The sequence below is a fragment of the Podarcis tiliguerta genome (assembly GCF_965153285.1).
Source record: "Podarcis tiliguerta genome assembly, chromosome: 17".
NCBI classification, from domain to species: domain Eukaryota; kingdom Metazoa; phylum Chordata; class Lepidosauria; order Squamata; family Lacertidae; genus Podarcis; species Podarcis tiliguerta.
Genome location: NC_139550.1, coordinates 20,073,606 through 20,095,350, shown reverse-complemented (window position 1 = coordinate 20,095,350; position 21,745 = coordinate 20,073,606). Strand labels below are relative to the sequence as shown.

The window sequence follows — 21,745 nt, the reverse complement described above, 5'->3', positions numbered from 1 at the left end:
TGGGGGTGCAGGCAGGAAGGTGGAATAGTAGTTGTAGCTCTTCAGTTGCCTGATACCACTTGCCAGGACACTGGCACTGGTAGAGGTATATTTGGTCTACTCTAGATTATGGCCATCTAATACCAATTTACAATTTTCTCAGTATTTAGGGCTGTTGTTTCACCACACAAAGTCCTGGAATTGTCCCTGGCAGACTACCTGTCAGAAGGTGGAGATGAGCAGACTTGCTATACTCCAATTTTTGGTTTTACTCAAAGGGAGGTCATTATGTTCCACCAGCCATAAAGCTCTTTAATGTAAAATTTGTTCCCCAACTCCTATATACTTCAAATGTCTGGTATAATGGTTTATTTCCTAAGCTTGATGGCTTCCAGGCAAAGTTCCTTCGGTCCCAACTTCAGGTTCCAAACTGTGTTCCTAATTCAATTCTATTCCTGGAAACAGGTGAATGTCCACTTTTCACCAAAAGCATGATGGGCTGCCTTGAGATACTGGTTAAAGATTTTGGTATTTGGCGTGGAGGAGGGATTACTTTTACATTTAACCAATGAGGAGTCTATCAGCTCATGGTCAAAAGCTATGGCCCCCAAAATCTCCTGAATTGGACTTTCACCATCCTTTTCACATCATCTGGGTTATGACATTGCCCTTAAATCCTTGAGCCAGAGGTTATGGGATATTGCATACAGCGATCTTTGCTCTCGATCATATGTAACCTGTAGACCGTTTGTGTTCAGAATTCATTATGGGCATGATTTTCAATGTCAGTACCCAATTATCACCAACTGTTTACCAAAGTCAGATTAAATGTATTTCCATCTGCAGTTTTAAACGGCAGACTGACTGGTATACCTTATCATAGTAGACTCTGTTTATGTTCTCAGGCTGTCGATTGTATGAAGCATATCTTAATACACTGTGGGATGTATGAACAAGTCAGGGATCAATTAATTAAACCCTTACTGGCAAATTTACCAGGGAATTCTGATACCTTCTATCTCATCGTGTCAAAGATAAGTCAAATGATACTACCCAGGCCGTAGTAAAATTTCTCTCAAAGGTAATAAGAAATAGAAATCAACATGCTCTGGATAAAACATAGTGACTGCCTTGGAATCTTTTCCATGTATCTCTGCTGCATTTTGCGTTTGAAACTGTTTTTTTGTGGGTCTTTGGACCGTAATGAAAAATGCTGTTGTTGGTAGTGGTGTATAAGGCTGTCTTAAGATTCATGTAATTATTCTCTCCTCATGAACCTACCAGGACCCAGAGATCATCTTCTGAGGCCCTTTTTTCGACTGCTTCCTCCATGAATGGTCCAGAAAGTGGCAACAAGAGAACGGGCCTTTTCTGCAGTGGCTCCCTGTTTGTGGAATTGTCTCCCGATGGAGGCTTAGCTGGCACCTTCATTATACACCTTTAGGCGCCAAGTTTCCTTCCTCTTTAAATAAGCTTTGGGATGATTGCCATCCAATGCCCTTTTGAAAATGTGTTGTGGAAGGGGGGGATTATTGGGTTGTCTTTGTTTTGATTTTTATCATGTGTTTTTTATATTGTGATTTTGTGTCTGCTGGTTTGGGGCTGTATATTAATTGATTGATTGATTGATTGATTGATTAATTAAATCCTCCCCCTTTTCCTTCTTCCTTCTTGCTTCCTCCATCACTTTGAGACTCCTTAGGGTAGTGATAAAGCGGGATATCAAATCCAAACACTTCTTCCTCTTCTTCTTCTTCTTCAAGACCCAACTTTTGTTAACCATTTGGAATATGTCTGCTTAATGAGAACATTCCTTCATCTCAGGTTTTACCCTTCAAGTCTTACAAACTGCAAAACAACTTACTTTGAAAGGCAGAGCAGAGTTGTAATTCTCTGGTATCTCCCAAGAGAGCAATACCGATGTCTTCATCACTGCTTTGACATGAAAATTTTTTGCAAACACTGCTGGAAAAGGAAAAAGCAATGTATTTAAAGTACATCTTGACCTTGGGATCCCATCCCATTTCCGACACTAAGCACACTCAACAATTCTCCTACCTGCTTTTAAAAACCATATCCCATTCTTACAAATGGCAACTCAAAACGTTCTATTTCTCTTACCTGCAATTATTGCGTAGATGTGAGCCAGACTTGCCTGATATAGGACAACTGAATACTAATGAATCCAAAACACGTAAGGTTTCACATACTTTACCTCTGATGTTAGTTGAAACTATTTATACGATGGTTTGGTCAGTTTTAGTAACAGCTTCAAAAATATCGATATCCAAAGACCGAAATTCCTTTAAAAGAAAAGTCATAAGTAGACAAATCCTACCTTGATCCACAGGTAGTGTCCTGAACTGGACACTGGGACTATATGGACCAGGCCCTTTGCTTGTGTGTGCACGTATTTTTACATCATATGTGGTATCTGGTTTTAAGCCTGAAAGCGTCATAGTAATATCAGCAGGAACAACAGACATCTCCGTTTGGTGATGTGCCACATTGATATCCCTGTACTGCAGAGTGTATTTGGTGATAATACCATTTCTTTCTGATAGGACGGGCGGTTGCCAAGAGAGCTGGACGGAAGTTGAGGTGGCACTTTCCGAGCGCAGGTTTTGAGGGAATCCGCTTGGCAGATCTTCTGGAATCGAAATTTCCTTTACCATCTCCTCCCCAAAGCCCACTTTATTTCTAGCTGAAAGCCTGAAGACATACGAAGTCCCCTTGTGAATATCTGTAGCGGTGTAGTGGTCGTCCTTGTCGGTGAAATCCTGCGTCGTAAAGGCATCTATGTCTTTGCGGCCAAACCTCAGGCGGTAGCCCTGCAGAGGACCGTATGTGTCGACAGGCGGGTGCCACTGAATTAGAGCTGTACTCATTTGTGTGTGGCTAATTACAAGCCGAGGTTTTCCTGGAACTGCAACACAAGATGAGGTTAGCAAGTAAAGCGGGCGAATCAATCACTTCTAACAAACTTTATTCATGTATCTTGAAAAAGTTATGTATGTGATGGACACACTGTTTCCTCCTGTTCATCAAGTACCGTATTTTTTGCTCTATAAGACGCACCACCAGACGATAAGACGCACCTAGTTTTTGGAGGAGGAAAACAAGGAAAAAATAATATTCTGAATGCCAGAAGCCAAAACAGCAAGCGGGATCACTGCGCAGTGAAAGCAGAGATCCCTCTTGCTGTTCTGGTTTCTGGGATAGCTGCACAGCATGCATTCGCTCCATAAGACGCACACACATTTCCCCTTACATTTTAGGAGGGGAAAAGTGAGTCTTATAGAGCAAAAAATACGGTATTCATTCAGACAGCACAACAAACTTAGGCATTTTGTCTTTCCTACCTCCTTTCCCTAGTTTCTTGGTTCAAAACTAATGGAAAACGGTGGTTTAAGAAATCAGACTGTGCTTGCGAAAGGTGGGTGCCTGAGGGAGAGGAATGGGGAGGGAAATGTGCAGGCACAGAGCTCATTTTTGCTCTTGTAAAGTGTAGTTTATCAGACATCTGAATGAGGTCATTATAAGCATATATGCAAGTTTCCCACTCCATTAGCAAGAGACAGTGTTCAGCAGAACCAAGTGGTTAAGTTCTTCCAGGTCTATATCACTTCAGGCTGCAGGTTGGGAACAAGGTATACAAATAAACCATCTTACAAACAAACAAACCCAAACCTCAGCTACTTAGCTTGCACATACAAAACCAATATATCTATAGGAACATTTTAGTCTAGATTTCATACATAGGTGGAGAAGCAATCAGAAAGGCAAAACTTCCTCTGAACAGCACAATGAAACATTGTGGAAAAAAGCATTATGACTTAATTTTACAAAACTGGCCTGGATTTCATACTTAGCCTGGTTTGCACGTAATGTTAAATAATGGTTTGAATAAACTATAGTTTATAAACCATGGTTTAGTATTATGTGCAAACCTTGTCCACTGCCTCAAAAAAGGTAAAGGGAAAGGACCCCTGACAGTTAAGTCCAGTCGCGAATGACTCTGGGGTTGCGGCGCTCATCTTGCTTTACAGGCCAAGGCAGCCAGTGTTTGTCCGCAGCCAGTTTTTCTGGGTCATATGGCCAGCATGACTAAGCTGCTTCTGGCAGAACCAGAGCAGCGCATGGAAACACCATTTACCTTCCCGCCGGAACGGTACCTATTTATCCACTTGCACTTTGATGTGCTTTCAAACTGCTAGGTTGGCAGGAGTTGGGACTGAGCAACGGGAGCTCACTCCGTTGCAGGGATTCGAACCGCCAACCTCCTGATCAACAAGCCCAAGAGGTTTATTAACTAGGGGCAGTGTTGCTTTTGTAGAAAAAGAGGTGCCGGAACTTAGCGTGAACATCTCCCTTGTGGCTCCCACCTGAGAGGCGCCGGAACTGAGTTCCGGCAAGTTCTGACTGAGAAAAAAAGCCCTGGTTATGGGGTTGCAAGAGAAAATAAACCATGGTTTGCTGTTTACTTACTGTCTTAAAACTATGGTTTAATGTGGTGTGTGAACCTGAGCAGTGTCAAGCTTCTGTTTGTGATAATTGATACACTACTGAAGTTTCAAACTTTGGCTAGCGAAAGGCTGAGAACAGAGGTGTGAGCATCTGTTCTGAGCAAAGCATATAAAATGAACTCAGCTCTCCCTTAGGAAAAAAAACCAAGTTATAAAATCTTTAGAGAGGTCATACAGTCTATGCAAAATCCATGACCTTCACTAATATACATGCAGTATATCTAAACCCTCCTAAGGGAATAGGAGGCAATGTATGGCCCTGAATCCGTCCCGCTGCCCCCCTCCCATTTCTATCGAAATGCAACTCTTTATTACACACCAAAACAGTGTTTTCTTTTTTAAAAATGGGGCATACCCAAGTACTACCTATTATTACCAACAATACACAAATACAGATGGTTGTACAGTGGTACCCCGCAAGACGAATGCCTCGCAAGACAAAAAACTCGCTAGACGAAAGGGTTTTCCGTTTTCTGAGTTGCTTCGCAAGACGAAAACGTCTTGCGCCTTTTTTTAAAAAAACCGCCAATGCATTCCTATGGGAAACCGTCAATACACATTGGTGCTTCGCAAGACGAAAAAACTTATAGAACGAAAAAACTCGCAGAACGAATTAATTTCGTCTTGCGGGGCACCACTGTATAGCTATTTCCCACCTTTTCCTCACTGCTAACACCTTATTCTTGTGGAAATAGAATCATGTGCATTGCACTGCACAGGTTTTCTCTTTTCTTCCCAGTGTACAAAGTATATCTCTTTGCTTAATTTTGACTATTCCCTACTGCTGCGTAAGAGGCAGCTACAGAGCTGAGAAAAGACTATAGATATATCTATTTCAGGCCCTATTTTTCACTGCATTATGACTATCACTGAAGCCAATGGAGCACAAGGAAAAGCAGGTGAGTCCACAGAAACAGAATAATAATAACTCCTTCAGATTTCTAAGAAGAGGGGCTGCGGGGAGCTGCCGCTAAATTATTTATACCGTAAATTGCTTTTGCTATTGTGGCAGCTATCTGGGTTTAGACAATTTAAAAAACACACACATTGATCTGTTTTGCCTAAATATATCTAGCCACGTGATGTGAGACTTACTATTATTTCTTTGTGGCAGAAATAATAAATTGAAGATGACTCACATGCATTGTAAATCATTTGGTAAAATAAAAAGCAGATTAGAACATTTTGTCGTATATCAAGCTTATTATAGTGGCTAGAATCCAGCAATAGGTCAACAACTGATTGGGAAATTCTCCTGAACAGGCACCACCGAAATTGAGTTGCACAACAGTACCACAATTGTGTTTTTAATTATGAATTTTGGAAGTAGCTTCACATTTCCGGAATAGTTAGTGACAGGAAGTGAATGACAACATCACAATCGATATATTTAAAATAAAATAAATCCATCTACAGGAATTCCTTCTGCACAAGTACTCAGCTTTTTCTGGTCCTACTTTATTGGTTTTAGGTTTGTTTATCCAAAACCTACACTCTCAATCCTCATCGGGGTCTTGTCACCAGTTTTATCTATTTGGTAAAATTGTTTTAGTATTTCAAATGTTTTATACACTTAGGCCAGAGGTAGGCAACCTAAGGCCTGGGGGGCTGAATGCGGCCCAATCGCCTTCTCAATCTGGCCCACGGACGGTCCGGGAATCAGCGTGTTTTTACATGAGTAGAATGTGTCCTTTTATTTAAAATGCACCTCTGGGTTATTTGTGGGGCACAGTAATTCATTCGTTTCCCCAAAAAAACATAGTCCGGCCCACCACAAGGTCTGAGGGACGGTGGACTGGCCCACAGTTGAAAAAGGTTGCTTACCCCTGACTTAGGCCTACCAGGGGCATATCCTGCGGGGGTGGGGGGGGCCATGGTCCCATGTCCATGAGCCTGGTACCCACATGCAGGCAACTGCAGTGTGGTTGTAGAGGGACTCAGGAGAGGTGGCAAGTGCTTCACTCACCATATACTGCCAGGTGAAGCCGCCATCATGCTCTAGCCCTCATACCAGCCTTGGGTGATGTATCAATACATAGCCCAGGCCTATTCTCCATCTGCCAAGGGCTACGTCGGCTGGCTGGGCTCCACCCCGCTGGTGGCTCAGTTTGCCCCCCATTTTTCTCCAGTGGGGTCGCTCCGGTGTTACCATCATTGAGGGCTAGGCTGGCACCCTCCATGCTTGGTGCACACACCTGCCCTGAGCACGGGAAACAGCTGCTACGCCACTGGGGCATGCCATAGCCACCTACACGAACGTTTTGAGTTTCAATTCGGAAAGCATCAAAGCGCAAACTGCTGGTTGCAAGGAAATGAAAGGAATCTCCATCTATTTACCTGCACCAGTCGTGGACACCAGTCTGGGTTTGCTTCGTGCTCCATCTCCTTTGGTCGTATAGGCCGTCACAGTGAGAGAATAGGTTGTCTCGGGCTGCAATCCCGCTATTATCATTTCCTAAAATGAAGCAAAACAAAAACAAAAACCAGAATGCGTATTAAAACATATGCACTACTACTAAATCAAGATTGTTTTGCCTTGCAATTAGTTGCAACATATAACATTCAGCTCACATGGCTTTCGTGCGACCTGCAGTGATGGCAAGCTTTTGGTTGGACCAGAATAGTGGGTGAGGCCTTGCAATGCACTGTATTCCACTTGTGTCAGCAATAAGCGTGAAGGCGTTTCTGAGCAACATGCCCCAAGTCGTTTTGTCAAGCAAAAGGCCAAAGGCTGAGTGCTGTTAACTGTACTAACAGAGGAGGGGGAAATCCTTTTGAAATTCACTCTGGGTAGAGTCTTATTCCTGGTGTAGTACAAATAAAGTGGGGAATGAGAATCAGGTTTGATTTAAGAATTTACTAGCCATTATTTAAAAAGTTATGCTATCACTGCCTGTATACCTGAGAACCCTACTTACATTCCAACTTCTAAAGCTGTTTTATGCAGTGCTATTTTTCTAGAAAAAGGTGCCAGAACTTACCACAAACACCTCCCTTGTTCTCTTATAATGAGCACTCGCACTTTACATTGTGGGTGCCCTTTACAGGATCGTGCGTGCTGCTACAGTCCCCAGGGAGCTTACTGGCAAACAGGGGCTGGCTTGCCTCTCAGTGTTAATTTTTGGAGGTTCACACCCAGACTCAGTGATCAAGTTTCTTGCTGGGAGGTGGCGCCAGTCCCATTTACAAACAGGGGGTGGAGCCGACAATAGCCAGGCAGTCGGCTCTGGAGATTCACCCCCCTCCCTTTGTTTAATGTTTCTTGTTCGGGGGTTAACTTTTTCTTCCTGTTTAGCGGGCACTGCTACCGTCTTTGACTGATGGCTGTTGAAGGACCGGGAATAAATTTTCCTGCTTTGGCAGGTTTTGTCTTTCCTGTAGCAATTCGTCACAGCTTTGGCGGTTATGGCCTTGGGTGGAATTCTTTAGTCTTTTCTTCCCCATATGGGGGGGGGGGTTGAAGTGGTGACTCACCCCCTTTGGCGGCGATTCCAGGGTCGCCCTCTCAAAGGGGTTATATATATGGGTGTCACTGGCCATACACTGAAAGGTCGTCAGTGAACTACCCTGCGTGTGGGGATATGGGCTGGGCTGCCTGCTACACTGATGTCTCGCAGAGCACCCCCATATCTCATTTACCCTAATAAGCCCCAGTTCCCCCCGGCTGTGGGGTTGGGAGGGATACACGCCCAAGGCCTAAGCCAAGGTCTTCCTACATTCGGAAGTTTAATAAAGTTGTGGCCTAATTTTAATTCCATATAACGTTGTCAGAGTCTTTATTCCTTCCTTATGATCCCTGGGGGCTGGGGCTATCGCTGCCTGGTCACACAATGGCAATGGGGCCCACCTGAGAGATGCCAGAACTGAGTTCCAGTGAGTTCGGGCTGAAAAAAAGCCCTGATTTTATGTAATATATGAAGGCTGCTTTCATATGCACTGTTCCCAGAAGTAAGCCCAGCTACTTCTGAGTAAAGCATGCATAGGACTGGACTGCACTGTTGTAACGCTCCACACTATTATGAACATTCATTTGATGTCAGCCCAACTAAATGTAACGGGGATATTTTTAAAGTTAATATGCACAGGATTGTACATTAGAAAGCCTTTTCTTTTAGTGATTAAAAATAAAATATACATACACTTTTATAAAAGTAGTGTTTGTAAAGTGGCATTCAATATAAGAGTAATTTGTTCTCTATAATCTGAAAGAGCCATTAAACATAATTTGAAAATTTGGTTGCAATGGAACAAGAGAAGATGGAAAAGGCATTTAGTATTGAATACAATGTGTTGCTTTTTTAATAAACAAAAGGGGATGAAGATTAAAGCATGTTTGAAACTGGCTCTGAGGGCAGGTTGAGAAAGTTATAAATCAGTAACAATCAAATTGCTAATTACTGAGGAAAGGATCATAAAATGAACAGAAGTGGGAACTAATGATATTTAATTTACAGACTAGGTATCAAGACTATGATCCAGCCAAAATTAAGCCTTTTAAGTTCCACTGATTTCCATATATGTGCTTAACACGCTCCCACTGAAATCAATGGGACATAATTTGTAATGTAAGAAAGCATGTTATTATTTCTTTCTTACTTCCAATTAGTAAACCCTATATGCACTTTTTTCAACACTAATGAAAATGGCAAAGTTGGGTTGCAAATGGGGCTTCATGTATTGCAGAGTTTGCAAACAGATTTGTTATTAAACAGAATGGCTATAAAATGAATAGCTTAATCAACTCAGAGTGCCCATGTGTGGAGACTTTCCATACATTAGTAGAGCTCTGGTTTATTTGTGATTCCACCTTCTCTTCCCCTTAAATCCAGTTGTGTTGCTTATGTGCAAAGGGCTGAAAATAGGGATTTTTGGGTCATGTGACAATCACCTATATATTGACACTGTGATCACCATAGGAGTAGATTGAGTCCTTTCTGTAAAAAGTATGACCTTGCCTCAGAAATACCGTACTTTTCCGTCTGTAAGACACCCCCATATATAAGACTATTTTGGCGGACTCAAATTTTAAAAAATGGGGGAGATGGCACAGAGGTTTTTTTTGCAGAGGATTGTTCCAGAGCCTTTTTCAGAGGGGAATACCAAAAATCGCTCATCCGCCCACATCGCAAAATCTGCCTCCCATCTGTCCCATCGCTGGCAGAAGCTGCCAATCATCCGCCCAACTGCCGAAGCATCAGCCAATCACCACCACCCATTGACGCGGCAACCAATAACACGCACAATAGCCGCTGACAGCTTCAGCAGCAACCAATCAAACGTCCACCCTATGCACTACCCATGTATAAGACGACCCCCACTTTTTAGCATGATTTTAAAAGAAAAAAAACATAGTCTTATACACGGAAAAGTACGGTAGGTTGCTTGAGGTTTGTAAAATGCTCATGTATGTGTAGAATCCATGAGTGCAATCACCCAGTAAGATAACAATAACAAAATAGTCGTATTAATGGATAATAAAAATGGGTTCAGTAATATGCATCTGAAAAATGCAATCCAAGGTCTTCAGACTTGGGCGTTTGGTCATTCTATGAATAACCCTATCAAGCATATGGATTTAATCCTATGGGACCAGACATCTCTTTCCAGTTCAATGCTTTTTTAAAATGTTCATTTTCAAAGATTGAACGTGGCAGAATGAATCTGAACAAATACTGAATTATCCACAAGAAAACAATGTGTGTGGATATTCAACATCAGTTCACTGACTGACGACATTTCATCAAATGGAGAGAGGAAACTAGAATATAGATCCACCCTCAGTTTCTGGGGCTTCAGTTACAAGTGGAAGAGACAGTATTGGCGGGGGAAAGAGTACAGATTAAAGAGTATCTTTTTAAATGGAGATGATGGAATCTTAGTTAATAATGATGGAAGTGATATCTGCAACAAAGCTGTTTAAACATCACTGGCACACAGCCAGTACCAATGTATATTTTCACAAATATACATTTAATATGATGTGTCAATAATGGAAATGGGCACCATGTTAGCAGCTAAAAATAAAAGTATTTTGTTTTATAACAAACCCTGAGTGCATTGGGACCTGAAGGTGCAGAGTTATCAAGCAGATGGGAATGAGTACATGTTTTGTGTTATTTTAAGAATAGTTTCCTGGAGTGCATTGCGAGATAAAAGTTAGTGTCAGTGACTGAGCAGACGAGTATGCAAATTCAACACACTTAGAAAAAAATCAGCACTACACCAAACCAAAAGGAAAGAAAGAAGAAGGCAGAAAAATCCAAATGCCATAGATGATGAAATAAGGTGTTAATCCATGCACATGTGCAAACAACCAAATGTAGGAAAAATAAAGATTAAAGCAGAGAAAAAGCCACCACACTTTTTTGATTGGCCAGTCAGTTTTTACTCACATGTTCGGTAGTATCATCATATTCCCACTAATTGAGAGTAAAGGATGTTGGGAAGAAAAACAGAAGAGATAAGGAGATATTTGTAGCCTGGGCTGAGGCAACTTTATTCTTAGGATAGAAAAAAAAATCGTAAAAACTAGCTTGCAAAAAATCAGCCTGAATTTAGCTCCTTAAAAAAGCAGTGCGACTTGTTGCCAAAATTGTAAATAAGTAACAGACTCTCCTCCTTCTAGGAAAGTAGAGATCCCAGTCTGGAGTGCTTTTATTATTTCATAGTAATGTTTCATGACTGCATTAATTTGAGCTGCTGAGATGTAATGAAAGGCTACATTTTGTTTAATCACATGCTACTAAGCCATATTCATTTTCATTTCTATTTTACCTTGTCAAAATTAATTCAGTGCACCTGTTTAGATTAATAGAGGCAATTTATATGTACTTGAGACTTCATGTCAGTAATGAAACCCTATGACCAACCGCACATTTTCTCTGCTCCTTCTATCATCTAAAATTGGAATCTGACTATAGTCCCCCCCCCCAGGAAAAAAAAAATGTTCAAGAAAGACACAACACGACCATATTGTTCTTCCCTTTTCTTTCCTTTTTACATCATTGCCCAGATTCACAATGAAGCAAAGGAAGGAATAGTTTGTTCTAATGGTGCTAAAAACATTGGTGAGAATAAGGAAAGGGGCTAGCACGTTCAGAAATCATTTAAGGAACACATCAGCAAAATAGAAGTGATTTATATCTCCACAGGGGAAAAAAGTTACAGTTCCTCTTTGAATGTACTGTAGTTATCACAAATTGTTTCCATCTAAACTGTTTAGAGCATAATATCTGATGATTATGATTGTCTATTGCCATGTTTTCATCCAGAATCAATCTTAAATGGAATACTTTTGTGGGATACATATTTTATGATACCAGCGCAATGAACTCAAGAATTTCAAGCTCATAAAGCACATAGAGATAATTAAAATCCTATATTTTTGAAGCTTCCTTAATGTGAACAAATCTATTCACTCAGAACATAAATTCTCTATTATCTGTTATAATTTGTGAGAAAAAAATAAGCAGTTTTACACTTTCACTACATCACACCAGGAATATCTGTAATAATATTAAATCTAGACATCACTTGTTACTAAGTCAATTTTCATTTAAACCACACTCCTCTATATTTAATGTATGTAATTGAGTTCAAAACCTATAATACCAAACTCTAGCTGATACTGCACTTGACCCAACCAAAATGATTTATTTCAATGGAAGGGATTTAAAAAAATGCTTAGCTTAAATGATTTGAAATTAATGGGACTTAAAATGCTTAACTTCAGTTGGGTCTTGCTCACGGAGGTAGTGACAAATTAATGCAGCAACGGGACCCAGATTTTAAAAAATAAAATAAAAAATCCTACTGATGCAATTCCTGGAAACAGGTTAGAAAATTCCTGCCAGTCACAGGAAAAATACATGAAATGTTAACTAATAGTCATAACATTGAGAAACATCTTATTTTCCCTTATATTAGTAAAGGTAAAAGGACCCCTGACCATTAGGTCCAGTCGCGACTGACTCTGGGGTTGCGTGCTCATCTCGCTCTATAGGCTGAGGGAGCCGGCATTTGTCCGTAGACAGCTTCCGGGTCATGTGGCCAGCATGACTAAGCCACTTCTGGCGAACTAGAGCAGCACACGGAAACGCCATTTACCTTCCTGCCAAAGCGGTATCTATTTATCTACTTGCACTTTGACGTGCTTTCGAACTGCTAGATGGGCAGGAGCAGGGACCAAGCAACGGGAGCTCACCCTGTCGCGGGGATTCGAACCGCCAACCTTCTGATCAGCAAGTCCTAGGCTCTGTGGTTTAACCCACAGTGCCACCCACGTCCCTTATATTACATGAATGTAAAGTAAGAGGAAAGTAAACACAATTGATCTTGCTTATTAAATACACAACGCTTTCGGGCTGAGGGAGCCGGCATTTGTCCACAGACAGCTTTCCGGGTCATGTGGCTGGCATGACTAAAGCGCTTCTGGCGCAATGGGACATCGTGACGGAAACCAGAGCACACGGAAAGGCCGTTTACCTTCCTGCCACATTTATCTATTTATCTACCTGCACTGGCATGCTTTCAAACTGCTAGGTTGGCAGGAGCTGGGGCAGAGCAATGGGAGCTCACCCCGTTACGGGGATTTGAACTGCTGACCTTCTGTTCAGGAAGCCCAAGAGGCCCAGTGGTTTAGACCACAGTGCCATCCATATGGTCTGACTAGTGCAGTTGCTTAGAGCATGGTGCTGATAACGCCAAGGCTGAAGGTTCAATTCCTGTATATTGGATTAAATGGTCCTCAGGGCATAGCTGTCAATGTTTTCCTTTTTTTAAGGGAAATTCCCTTATTCCAAATAGGATTCCTTGCAAGAAAAGGGAAAAGTTGACAGCTATGCCTCAGGGTCCGTTCCAACTCTATGATTCTATGAATTTTATGAATGACGGTTGGCTTCTGAAATATTCAGGGCACTCTGTGGCAATAACCTATTGGAACAGGAAGGAGGCATTCCATTTTGCAGTTCAAAATAGAAGACATAATTACACTACTAAATACAGTGGTACCTCGGGTTACATACGCTTCAGGTTACATACGCTTCAGGTTACAGACTCCACTAGCACAGAAATAGTGCTTCAGGTTAAGAACTTTGCTTCAGGATGAGAACAGAAATTGTGCTCCGGCGGCGTGGCGGCATAGCAGGAGTCCCCATTAGCTAAAGTGGTGCTTCAGGTTAAGAACAGTTTCAGGTTAAGAATGGACCTCCAGAACGAATTAAGTACGTAACCAGAGGTACCACTGTACAGCATTATTATTTTTTGTTACTTGAATTGACAGAGTATGTGGGATTACCTGTGCATCAGCCAACATGATATCCTTCAGCATGGGTTGCCCCCTGGGCTCTCCATTTTCCATTTTCACATAATGCACCTGGTACCCTCGGATTTGACCATGCTGCTTATTGGGCACTGGTGAACGCCACAACACTTTAACAGCTGTAGAGTTGACAGCCTCTACCTCGACTTTGCGAGGAGGACCACTAGGAACTGGAACACATCAGTGGATAAAAGAAGAATTACAGGTACTTGTCCAAAACAACCAGTGTCTTTTTCTTTCTTTTTCTTTTTCTTTTTTTTTTTTAAAGCGCAGACCCACTAATCCTTCCTCGAAGAATACAAATGAAAACACCCAACAAATCTGCTCTACATTTCAGTGAAAAGATCAAAAACCATGACTGATGCAAAAATGGAAGAAAAAAGAGTATTAGAGAAATAGAAAAAACATGTAAAAACGCACAAAAGCCAAGGAAGATGCTTTGAGACTCAAAGCATTGAAGTACAAAGAAGTAATTTAGTAATCAAAATAATAAAAACCAAGAAGACTTTTAAAATGTTGCTTGTTTTCTGATTTTGTTTATTATTTTTTAAGTAGGGGAAAAAAGGTAACGGGAAGGGGTGCAATCTTCAGTGTTCAGATACGAAAGAGAGTCAGCATCCAAAATGCTTTTTTAAAAAAGGGAGCAGCATCAGTTTTCCAAAAGAGAAACGCTTTAAGGGTACTCTTAAAGAAAGAGTTAAAATCAGAAGAGCGAAAAAGTAAGAAAGAAAAGGAGGGGGGAATCTTCAAATAGAAGAAAAAATATACACGCTTACAAGGGGCAAAACTTTAAAGTGTGATTCTTCTGCGCATATATTTCAAAGCAAAAACAAAACAAATGCAAATGCAAGCATTTGTGTTTAAAATATTTCGTAAAACTCATCAGGGGTCAAAAAAGATGAGCAGAGGGGGGGAAACGGAATAATCTTAGACCACACAAAGACAGCAGATTGAGAGAGTCAAACTGACGTGTTGGATGAAACATACCATCTTCATCTGTTCGGATCAACACAGATTCACTCTCTGGGCCAGGTCCAACATCAGTGTGGGCTGTCACAGAAATCCGATATTCAGTCCATTTTTCCAACTGTTCCAAAAGGTACTGTGACGTGTCCGGAGCAATTCCCAAAATTTCGTGGGGCTTGTCATCTTCTCCATCAATTCCAGTGTACTTGATGGAGTAGGAAGTGATAATTCCGTTCTGTTTTTCCACTGGCGGAGGCTGCCAACTTACCAAAATACTAGTGGAGCTGGGGCTCTTGCAACTAATGTCTTGAGGAGGAGCTGATGGCTCTAATTTCAGTAGTGGGTTAAAGGAGGATTTGAGTGTGAAAGAACAGAAGTGGTTGAAGGAAAAGGAAAAAAAATGAACAAAAGGAAAAGAAAAAAGAAAATAAATAACGAAGGGAAAAACCAAGGGCAAATAAAAATCGCAAACTTAAAAACAGAAACTTTAGATAATCTTATGAGCCTTGGCTTATTAAAAGTGAACCAACTGAAAATGAATGAACTAAAAGGTGGAAAGGGATGTAGGGGGAAATACATGAAAATGAGCCTCAATATATTGTTACCTACCTGTGATTAAAAATTCTTCTTGAAATAAAAACATCAAACATGATACTTCTATGTGTCTACTACCTAAGCTTTTATGTTGTATGCTTGCTGGTTGATCTGTTATTTTTAAGTTGTTTTTTTAAAAAAATATTTTGGCATGTCTGACAAAATAGCCAGTCTATTATACACTGTTTTATATTGATAGATAGAGATAGAGAGATAGATATATCATATATCATATATAGATATCATATATCATATATATCATATATAGATGATCTATCTATCTATAACCAGTCTTTTATACACTATGTTTTATAGATTGATATCCATATCTAATATATATATAATTATATATGAAGTGCCATGAAGAAAAGAATCAGAACTATTTCGAAACTCAAACACATCTAATAGACATAAAATAAAAACCATCACGCCCCATCAGGTTTCTCTCCCCTCCCCCAACTCCACTTTTCTTTATCTTTTCTTTTTTACGACTGCAGTGGCCTGGAACATGTGTACTACAATTAAGGTTCAAATCAAAAGTCTTTATTTCAAACATCAATTGTAGCCTAAACACTGTAAAACATGCAGAATCAATAAGGGGATTGTGCTAATCTTAGACAAAGGTTTACCTACCATGGAAAAGTGACAGGGCTGATGATTCTGACTGCAACTTGTACTTACCCTAGGTCCAGTCTCTCTTTTATATTTTAGCTCCTCTTGGAGAAACCTCGGCTAGCAAAGAATTAAAGTCTACCAGCGATTTCATAATACATACAAACTATCACCAACCCACCGCCACACACAATACACGAACAGCTAATATAGAAGTTTGCCTAAGCAAAACCAGTGTGGAGATTCCTAATGAAATCTTATGATTTACTTTACTTAACCAAAAGTTAAATTCATTCAAAATAGAACCAAAATGCATGTCCACAGTAGTTTAGAAGCAAATGTCATTAAAATCTTAACACGTTCATCTCTTTGGGGTACAAATCCTATCCACACAGTAATAATAATAATAGATTTTCCTCCAGTTGCATACACAGAAATTACTTTTTAAAAATCCAGTTTTATATTTGAAATATTTGGGGAAATTGGGAACCTTGACCTCTTTCACATGCATTACTTAGAAGTCCCACTGATCTCAATCTGTCTCCTCAAGTCCTTTTTGCATCTCTTTCCCAGGTAGCAACACAGAAAAGATTTTAATTTTCCTGTAATTCCTCCCTCTGAGACCTAAAAAAAATACATTTCCTAAACATATTTTTAAACTTTTAAAACTCAAAGCGAAAGATGAGTGATCCACCTTTGTTTGTCTCAGTTGCTTCTGAGGATTCCAAAAACATATTGGCTGTGTCTAGATTTCACTATCGACCATGGTTACAATATGGGAAGAAGCCTTGGCAAGCATTTTCCCCTCTCACTTCTGTGTGGCCACAGGGAGATGAGAAACTTTTGTTTCTATTTTTGATTAACCGCTGCTTACAATTTTGTCCGAAAGCTGTGCTTAATCGTAACAGTTGTTTCGATGAAACAAGCCAGCTTGATCACACTTGGCCTGAGGCTGGCTTGCTTCAACAGAGCTTACTTAAGATCCACCACAGTTTAGCATTTAGGCACAACACAAAACGTCGGTTGAATGTTATTTATTTATTTAAACAGTTTTATATACCCCTTAACTACAATAGTCTCTAACTGTTTTATAAAGATACAGTGCAAAATAAAAATAAGAAATCAGCTAAAACTATAAAAATTAAGCTTCAATTAAAATGACTTGCTGGAAGAAAAAAGGCTTCAGTAGCTGCTGTAAGTTCAGGAAGGAGGGGGCCTGTTTTGACCTCAGCTGGAAGGGAGCTCCATAAATTTGGGCTCACAATACTAAATATGAGTTGTCCATCCAAGCCACGGGAGGCCGCTAATGGCGACTCCCCAGAAAACCTCAGTGATCAAGCAGGGATATAAGGAATTAGGCAATCCTTGATGTATCCTAGACCCAATCTGTAAAGAGCCTTGAACTTGGTTCAATAGTATAATTTAAAACAGAAACGAAAGCTTTCAATTTCCTCAGTTATACTAGAGGAATGTCAAGGGGTGGGTGTGCGAACCTTAGACTTGCACAGATTCATAACTGTAGGCTAAACAATGTCTGGATGCACCCTTTGTCTCGTGACGGGGGTTGGGTGTATCATGTTACTCTTCTAAGAAAATGCTATGCTTATAGTTCTTCAAAGTGTATTGACCTGCGTGTTTTTAGTTAAATTTTCTCAATGTAGCCATAACTGAAACATAATAGGATTTCACTCACTTGCCAACTAGCTTGTCAACAAGTATAAAGAAGAGAAATGAAGTAATCAAAGAAAGACACCTACTTGACTGCATTGTTCTAGCTGATATTTCTGCTGTTGAAGCACCGAGGCCTTGTGGAGAGCGTGCAGACAGACGGAAGTAATACAAACTATTTGGTTTTAGACCTTGCAAGTGGTAAGTTGTAGCTGGATCAATGGAAATCCGCTGCTAAAGGGGAAGGCGGAAAGGGGGAAATGAATTTAAATCTAGATCTTTGGGTCTTTGCTTCTAAAGAATTTCTAACACTCAATCTCAAAACTTCTATTCCAACGTAAGGAGCAGGTCACAACCACTGCCGTCACAGTGTGGTTCCAACTCCAGGCACAAGCCATTGCATGTGGAATAGCTTCATTACACTAAATCCTAACTTTCCAGAATGATACCTTACTGGTAAGTGGTTGGTGCCTCTCCATGTGAAGCTGGCTGATCTACATCAGGCACAGGGAATCTCTGCTTCGCATGCTAAAGTAGTGATTATCATTTGGCCTGTAGACATGTTTGTTTCAGAGGCACACCCACCCATCCTACACATGACATCAAACGCCATCAGATGTGGGCTGGGTAAAGCAGCCAACTGCAAAGGAAGAATCAGGAGCCCTAAAGTGTGCTCCCTATTATTCCTTTGCACACAGGGCTTGCATTTTGTGCCTTTTAAATTTGGTGCAAGAAGCACCACCACTCAATTGGCTCCACCCGGAGGCTACCAATCAGAGCCAACTCCTACTGCCACTGGGGTTTGTATTTTGGGCTGTATTTAAATTCTGTGCCAAATACAAGCCTCTGGAATCAGCTCCCAATTGGGGCTCACAAATGGAGTTGATTGGTGCAAAGGAAAATGCTTCCTTTGCCTGCACAGTCTGGGAATCAAACCATGTGGGCCAATGAACATATTGTTTTTGCACGCTACCCTGAATTCAATGCAATCTACAAAGAGATGGCCCCATCCATCTGTCTAAGCAATCAGTCCATGGAGGCTAGAGGACGTCAGAAAATAAAAGAAAAAAGCAATTTTACCAATATCTTACTTCTGTTTCAAAGCCAACAGTAAAATATGCATCTGTATAGTTATACTTGTACAGTGGAACCTCGGTTTTTGAGAATCTCGGAAGCTGAACATTTCAGAAGCCGGAAGCTGAAAACCTGGAAGTAATCACTTCCATTTTCAAAGGCACCTCTGAAGTCGAATGGCTTCCGCTGCATGTTTTTCTTTTTTCTCAATGGATTTTACCAACCACCCATTGCTCCTCAGTTTTTGAACATTTTGGAAGTCAACCAATCTTCTGGAATGGATTATGTTCGAAAACCAGGGTTCCATTATTTTTGTTACAGAAATCAAGATGGCCACTTATGGAAGTATAGTCTTGGAATTACAGCAGAGAGTTTAGTTAGACAAACCATAGTTAAGATTTTTGAAGGGGCTATAGTTAGACAAACAGATCAGTTTGCATTGAACTGTCTTTACTCCTTACATTATAAATTTGAACATCTGGAATCAGAGCACATTTAGGGTTGTAGACAATATAATTCAGGCTGCAATCCCATGTGCATTGAATGGGGCGAACATCTGACTAAACAAGCAACCGGGTAACCTTCAACTAATGAGGCTGACTACCTGTCTATCAACTTTCAAGGCCTGTAAAATGTGTTCCAAAGGCATAAAGCTAGTTCACTTACCTCTTCTCCATGCTCTCCATCTTTGTAAACAAGATCATAGTTGGAGATTGTGTCAGACCGTGGAGGGGTCCAAGAAAGGAGTATGCTTGTTTCGGATTCTGGTTCAGCTTTGAAGTTCAATGGCTGCCCTGGGACTGATTCAGGAGGACACAATATCAACATTCAGTAAGTACATTTACTGGGGGCAGTGGGGAAAATTAAGAGTTGTTTCCTGCAATTATATACTCCATGCAGACCACCACTTCCAGGTTTAGGTTTCTATTGAAGACCCACTAATGGAAGCAGCCAGGTTTCATTTCCAGTAGCGTCACCTTCCCAAGAGCATTCCAAAACATGCATTTCAAACATGTCACTTTCTGTTCCGCTGTTTGCTCAGCTGGGAATTAATCACCCAGATAGTCCTGTTCTTTATTGCAGTTAATACTGTTGCTTGAGCAGCCTTTCTTTACACTGTCAACATACTGTTTACCAGACAAAATGTTTCTGCACATTGCTTTGATCCAGCAGAGCCACTCGAGTTATGACAGTACTCTATATACATGACAAACAGGAATAATATGAACTTCTCTGTGTCTTAGCCAGATAAACCATCCCCTGAGCCTGCCTGTTTCTTGACTAAAGGTAAATGCAGGTTTGTGCTTACTGCTTAGACACTGATAGGAGAAAACATGACTGTTAGATACTATGCTAGGGGGAAGAAGGAAAACCCTGCTCTTCTCCACACATTTGGCAATTTAACGCTGCAAAACACAACAAAATCCTAAGGGCTATTTCAATCACAATCTCAAGGAGCAGACAGTCTCTTTAAAAGTTTGTGATATGAAAGGAGTTCAGTAAATAGGTAAAAAAGGTAAAGGTAAAGGACCCCTGACAGTCAAGTCCAGTTGCGAACGACTCTGGGGTTGCGGCGCTCATCTCTCTTTACTGGCCAAGGGAGCCGGCGTTTGTCCGCAGACAGTTTCTCCGGGTCATGTGGCCAGCATGACTAAGCCACTTCTGGCGAAACCAGAGCAGCATACAGAAATGCCATTTACTTTCCCACTGGAGCGGTACCTATTTATCTACTTGCACTTTGACGTGATTTCAAATTGCTAGGTCGTCAGGAGCTAGGACCGAGCAACAGGAGCTCACCCCATTGCGGGGATTCGAACCGCCGACCTTCCAATCGGCAAGCCCTAGGCTCAGTGGTTTAGACCACAGAGCCCCCCACATGGTCTAGGTACTTGGTCACAAAGAAGACTATCCAGTTACTCCCTCCCCTGCCCCATGAACAAACATAGGGCTTGCTCTTTCCATATTTGCTTTGTGTGCTGATGGGCACTAGAGCAGGCATAGGCAAACTTGGTCCTCCAGATGTTTTGGGACTACAACTCCCATCATCCCTAGCTAACAAGACCAGTGGTCAGGGATGATGGGAATTGTAGTCCCAAAACACCTGGAGGGCCGAGTTTGCCTATGCCTGCTCTAAAGAATGGCCTTTTTATTTGGCAGACTTTTTTGGGGGCAAAACTCTCTCCTAATGACTCTACATTACTAGTTTAAGTGTGTTTTGTAGATTTTCTCTTCAATCTACCCATAATTTCTTATCTGAATCCAATACTGATTTATGTTTATGTAGGGATGAGGAACTCCTTGCAACTCCTTCAGTGCCCTGTTCTTTCCCCTTCAACTTTTTATTCTTTTGTGATTGCTTTTTTCACCTTAAATTGTTTTGGAGGTTTATTTTATGTTTTAAATGTTGTATATGGTATATTTCATTGTTGTAAACCACTTTGAGACCTATATGGTGAAAAGCTATATATAGCTTTTCTCTGCTGCTGCAGAGAAGCGGACACGGAGCAATGGATCCAAACTACAAGAAAGAAGATTCCACCTAAACATTAGGGAGAACTTCCTGACAGTAAGAGCTGTTTGACAGTGGAATTTGCTGCCAAGGAGTGTGGTGGAGTCTCCTTCTTTGGAGGTCTTTAAGCAGAGGCTTGACAACCATATGTCAGGAGTGCTCTGATGGTGTTTCCTGCTTGGCAGGGGGTTGGACTCGATGGCCCTTGTGGTCTCTTCCAACTCTATGATTCTATGATTCTAAGATATAACCCAACAACAATAAAATAATAATAATTCCTGATTATGGGTCACCCTGGCTGGAGCTGAAATGGAAGCTTTGAAGGGAATGTATTGTTATGAGTTTGGGGAACAGTTAGGCTGTATGCTGGAGCCTGCTTCCAATTCCTGGATTCAGCACTGATTCAATTCCTGGAAATAGACAGCTAGCTTATACTTATACTTATGTCCCTATAAGTATGGACCATTAAGGCAAGGAAGGGGCTCTGTGCCAGATGCC

The 21,745-nt window shown here is 41.0% G+C and overlaps 1 protein-coding gene across 12 annotated transcripts in view; it reads right to left on the bottom strand.

The window, feature by feature from the left end:
* Nucleotides 1-21,745, bottom strand: part of PTPRD (protein tyrosine phosphatase receptor type D) — a 1,386,996-nt gene that overhangs the window by 136,980 nt on the left and 1,228,271 nt on the right. For 4 of the 12 annotated variants that reach the window (XM_083419250.1, XM_083419244.1, XM_083419248.1 and 1 more), the window contains 8 exons: nucleotides 19,405-19,538; nucleotides 17,754-17,898; nucleotides 14,812-15,117; nucleotides 13,801-13,994; nucleotides 10,898-10,924; nucleotides 6,843-6,960; nucleotides 2,318-2,905; nucleotides 1,844-1,944 (listed from right to left, as the gene is read on the bottom strand). In XM_083419250.1, the coding sequence (XP_083275376.1) occupies nucleotides 1,844-1,944; nucleotides 2,318-2,905; nucleotides 6,843-6,960; nucleotides 10,898-10,924; nucleotides 13,801-13,994; nucleotides 14,812-15,117; nucleotides 17,754-17,898; nucleotides 19,405-19,538 (1,613 nt within the window). The remainder of the gene's footprint in view (nucleotides 1-1,843; nucleotides 1,945-2,317; nucleotides 2,906-6,842; nucleotides 6,961-10,897; nucleotides 10,925-13,800; nucleotides 13,995-14,811; nucleotides 15,118-17,753; nucleotides 17,899-19,404; nucleotides 19,539-21,745) is intronic. The other 8 variants (XM_083419255.1, XM_083419245.1, XM_083419246.1 and 5 more) reach the window with 5 other exon arrangements.